We start from the raw sequence: 4,014 nt of genomic DNA, 5'->3' as shown, positions 1-4,014 counted from the left end.
CTATCTATCAATACTAACCTACAAAACAATATAACAAGGAAAGAATTAAAGCATATGAACAATCACAAGGGTCCCATCCTGATATAACTTCCACCGCGGTACTCAGCCCAGTTCAAACATATCGAATCACAAGAGATCACGAGGGTCTCGCCCTCAACTCTAAATCACATATCGAATATATATCATACCAATTGAAATCTTCCACTAACTCATCTCTGCCAATAAATCACAACACTCGCTGAACTCTCACCCCGGTAGAGTATCAAATCATAGCTCGTAACCAAAATACTCATAAAAAATCACATCAAGATTACCATGATGAACAACAAGGACTCACTTTTAGTCTCACCACTCTCAATGATGAACAAAAACAACGATAGACACAGGCTACCACTCATAGAATTTCCCAACAGGAGCAAACACAAAAATAGAGTGCAAAGCATGAAACTCACTCATAAATGAAGCAACAAATAAGGGATTCATCTCGACCAGCAGAACTATAATGAAATACAAATGGTGCCCCTCTGTAACAGATCAAAACATACCTGTATGATAATATCTGGCACAACGGCCTCCAACCTACTATATGAAACACATCAACGGGTTAGGCCTCCCCCCTTGGGCGCCCTCTACTGACCTGAATAACTCGTTGTGACACACCTACCCGAAGCCTAGGACAATCTCTTACCATGTGGATGATATCTCCACACTCAAAGCAACCTCTCTGCTGATGTGGTTGTGGAAACTGAGCAGTACGAGTTTTCTGAGACCCATGAGCACCTGAAACACTATGCAAAGCCAGAAGTGCAACTGAATTGGCTGACCCACAAAACTCCTACCATGTCGTACCCTGCCTCCAAAATAAGGACCAGTAGATCTCTCCGGTCTACGAGGACTCCTCGCCTTCCTGTACTTTCTCTTCTGATCTCGTATGTTCTCTCGCTCCCGGTCCCACATGCCCTCTAACCGGCGAGCGATCCCTACCACATGCTGAAACAAAACATATGACTCCAACTCTCGAGCCATGCTGAACCGAATATCATGCATGAGCCCTTCAATGAATCTATGGACTCGCCCTCTAACTGAAGCGACCAAGGCAGGTACATGCCTGGCCAAATCCTTGAATCTGATGGCATACCCTAATACTGACATAGTGCCCAGACGCAACTGCTCAAACTCCGTGTACCATGCATCCCGAAGGGACTGAGGTACAAACTTTCTCAAAAACATCTTTGAAAACTGAACCCATGTAAGTGAAGCTGCCCGCCACCTCTTATGAGCTTCTCTCTTAAGCTGGAACGTAGTAAAAGCAACCCCACTCGTCTCAACAATATCCATAGTGCAGAGGATGCTATGACACTCCTCCAGAAAACTTTGTGCACTCTCTGAAGCCAAACCGCTGAATGTAGGAGGGTTATATCTCTTGAACCTTGCAAATCTAAGCTGCCCTTCCTCGGATGCTGCTGTTCTGACCATAAGCTAAACTGGAACCTCAGCATGTGTCACCATGACACCTAGAACCTAACCAACGTGAACTCCTGCTCTGGAGTGTGGGCGGCGGGAGTCTGGGCTCCTCCCCCTGTCTGTGAAGTAACCGATGCAACCGGAAATAACCCCGCCTGAGCCAATATACCAAACATGCTCAGGAACTGTGCTAAAGTCTCCTGAAGTCTGGGGGTAACAACAGGCGCCTCCGGTACTTGCCCCCAATTGGAACTACTGACGGCTACCTAACTGCTGCTCTGGTAGGTGCCCTAGCTGCAGCACGTGCTCCTCGTCGGCCTCTGCCTCTGACCATAGCGGCATCTACTCCGGAGGTAACATCATCAGGAACCGCAACTCGTGTCCTCACCATTTGTGAGAGAATGGAATGGTAAATTTCAAACTTCAAGATCAATGAACTCACACGATAGGAATGAAGGAAGTGAAATTGTCCTAATAGTTTCGTAGCCTCTCGAAGATAAGTACACATGTCTCCGTACTGATCCGCAAGACTCTGCTAAACTCGCTTATGACTCGTAGCACCTATGAACCTAGAGCTCTGATACCAACTTGTCACGACCCAATTTCCCCTCAGTTGGGTATCGTGATGGCACCTAGTCTTAGGGACTAGGTAAGCCTAACATTTACCGAGTAACAACAATAACAAAGGAAATCTAACAGTCTTGAAATAGAAATCTTTACAAAATTTATAATTTCCCAAAACTGGTAGTATAAGTCATAAGCTCTATAGAGTTTACTACAACTTCTAAATACAATTGTTCGGAAGTAAGTAAAAATAGTGTAAATACAAAATAGGAAGGTGACTCCGAAGCTTGCAAACGCAGCGGCAGGTTTACCTTGAGTCTCCTCAGCAATGATCCGCACATCTACTAACGATCGATACTTGGATCTGCACAAACGTGCAGAAGTGTAGTATGAGCACACCACAGAGTTGCCTAGTAAGTATCAAGACTAACCTCGGTGAAGTAGTGATGAGGACTAGTCAAGACACCCACTATTCTAATAAACTGAACAAGTATAAGTATAGGGATGACATAACATGACATCTATCTAAGGACCCCGTGATATGGCTAACGACATAGCAACTGCAATAAGGAAGGAAAAACAACAAGTAACAGCGGAACACCAGAATAAGACACAGAAGAATAAACGGAAACACAACCCAAATTCGAAAACCTTAATACAGTAAAGGCAAGTAGTAACTCAGCAACTGCAATAGTTTTCACATATGGTCTCAGCCAACAAACCTCAATAAATTAGTCATCCTTCAAGTGTAAACTTTCACTCGTAAGTTTTTTTTAATTTTTTATTGAGGTCATTAGAATATAATACTTTCCAATAAGAAATTATTTTTTGAAATATAATCCTTTCAAATAAATATCTTTCAAATGTAGTTCTTTCAAGATAAAAACCTTTCAAATATAAACTTTTCAAATAATTAGCCTTCAAACATAGTTCTTTCAAGATAAATACTTTTCAAGTATAACCCTTTCAAATAAATATCCTTCAAACATAGTTCCTTCAAGATAAATATTTTTCAAATATAAATATTTCAAGTAATATCCTTCGAGTATAAGTCACCCTGTGACACATAAGCATGAAAGATTAGCAGCTCCGAACACATATATAACCACAGGGGAATCTACCAGGATGCCGTCCCGTAGTCCCGAATTAATTATGCAGTACGGGGGGATCTCCCGGATTACGTCTGTAGTCCCAAAGTAAATATGCAAGACAGGGGGATCTCCCGGAATACATCCGTAGTCCCAATTTAAATATGCGGTGATGGAAGATCTCCCGGAATACGTCCGTAGTCCCAAAGTAAATATGCAAGACATGGGGATCTCCCTCAATATGTCTATAGTCCCAATTTAAATATGCGGTGCTGGGGGATCTCCCAGAATACGTCTGTAGACCCAAAGTAAATATGCAAGACAGAGGGATCTCCCGGAATACGTCCGTAGTCCCAATTTAAATATGCAGCGCAAACAACAAAGATAACAACTATAACACGATAGAAATCTCGTACATCACCGCAACAAGTACAAAAGCAGCAATGACAGAGATGCAAAGTACGACGAGCAAATCAACTTAAGAACTTAAATCACAAGAACGGTAGAACTCATTCACAAGAAATAACCACAGTAAAGAATGCTAGGCACAAGGAGAACATCTTAACAAGGGAAAACAAAACAAAATGTAGCAACTATTCCACCATATTCAAGTCAACAATAAGAAGCCAACACGAGTCAATTAGTTCCAAATAATGGCAAGTCAACTAAGATATAGGTTATCTAAACTCTTTTTGAGGTTGAGCAATTACGAGGAATATTCAACAATTCAAGTAAGGATAAGCAGCGGAAGATAATCATAACTCCAATTGAGACTAAACAATTATAGGATGAGAAAATAATGATTTCAATTAAAGATAAGCAGTTATGAAAAATTATAGCACGACGATAGAAGAGGTAAATTTTTTGGTTAAGTCGAATAAGGGTCAAATTGAAAGTA

The 4,014-nt window shown here is 41.5% G+C and overlaps 1 protein-coding gene across 1 annotated transcript; it reads right to left on the bottom strand.

Annotated features, from left to right (window-relative positions):
- LOC138910194 (uncharacterized) lies at positions 1-1,476 on the bottom strand. The gene is made up of 3 exons (XM_070201415.1): positions 870-1,476; positions 638-780; positions 1-18 (listed from the first exon to the last, which is right to left on the bottom strand). Exons 1-3 carry the CDS (start codon positions 1,474-1,476, stop codon positions 1-3), a joined length of 768 nt encoding a protein of 255 aa, XP_070057516.1.
- Between the last annotated feature and the right edge of the window lie 2,538 nt (positions 1,477-4,014).

Source organism: Nicotiana tomentosiformis, chromosome 4, assembly GCF_000390325.3.
Source record: "Nicotiana tomentosiformis chromosome 4, ASM39032v3, whole genome shotgun sequence".
NCBI lineage: Eukaryota > Viridiplantae > Streptophyta > Magnoliopsida > Solanales > Solanaceae > Nicotiana > Nicotiana tomentosiformis.
This window is presented reverse-complemented; position numbering and strand designations above follow the sequence as displayed.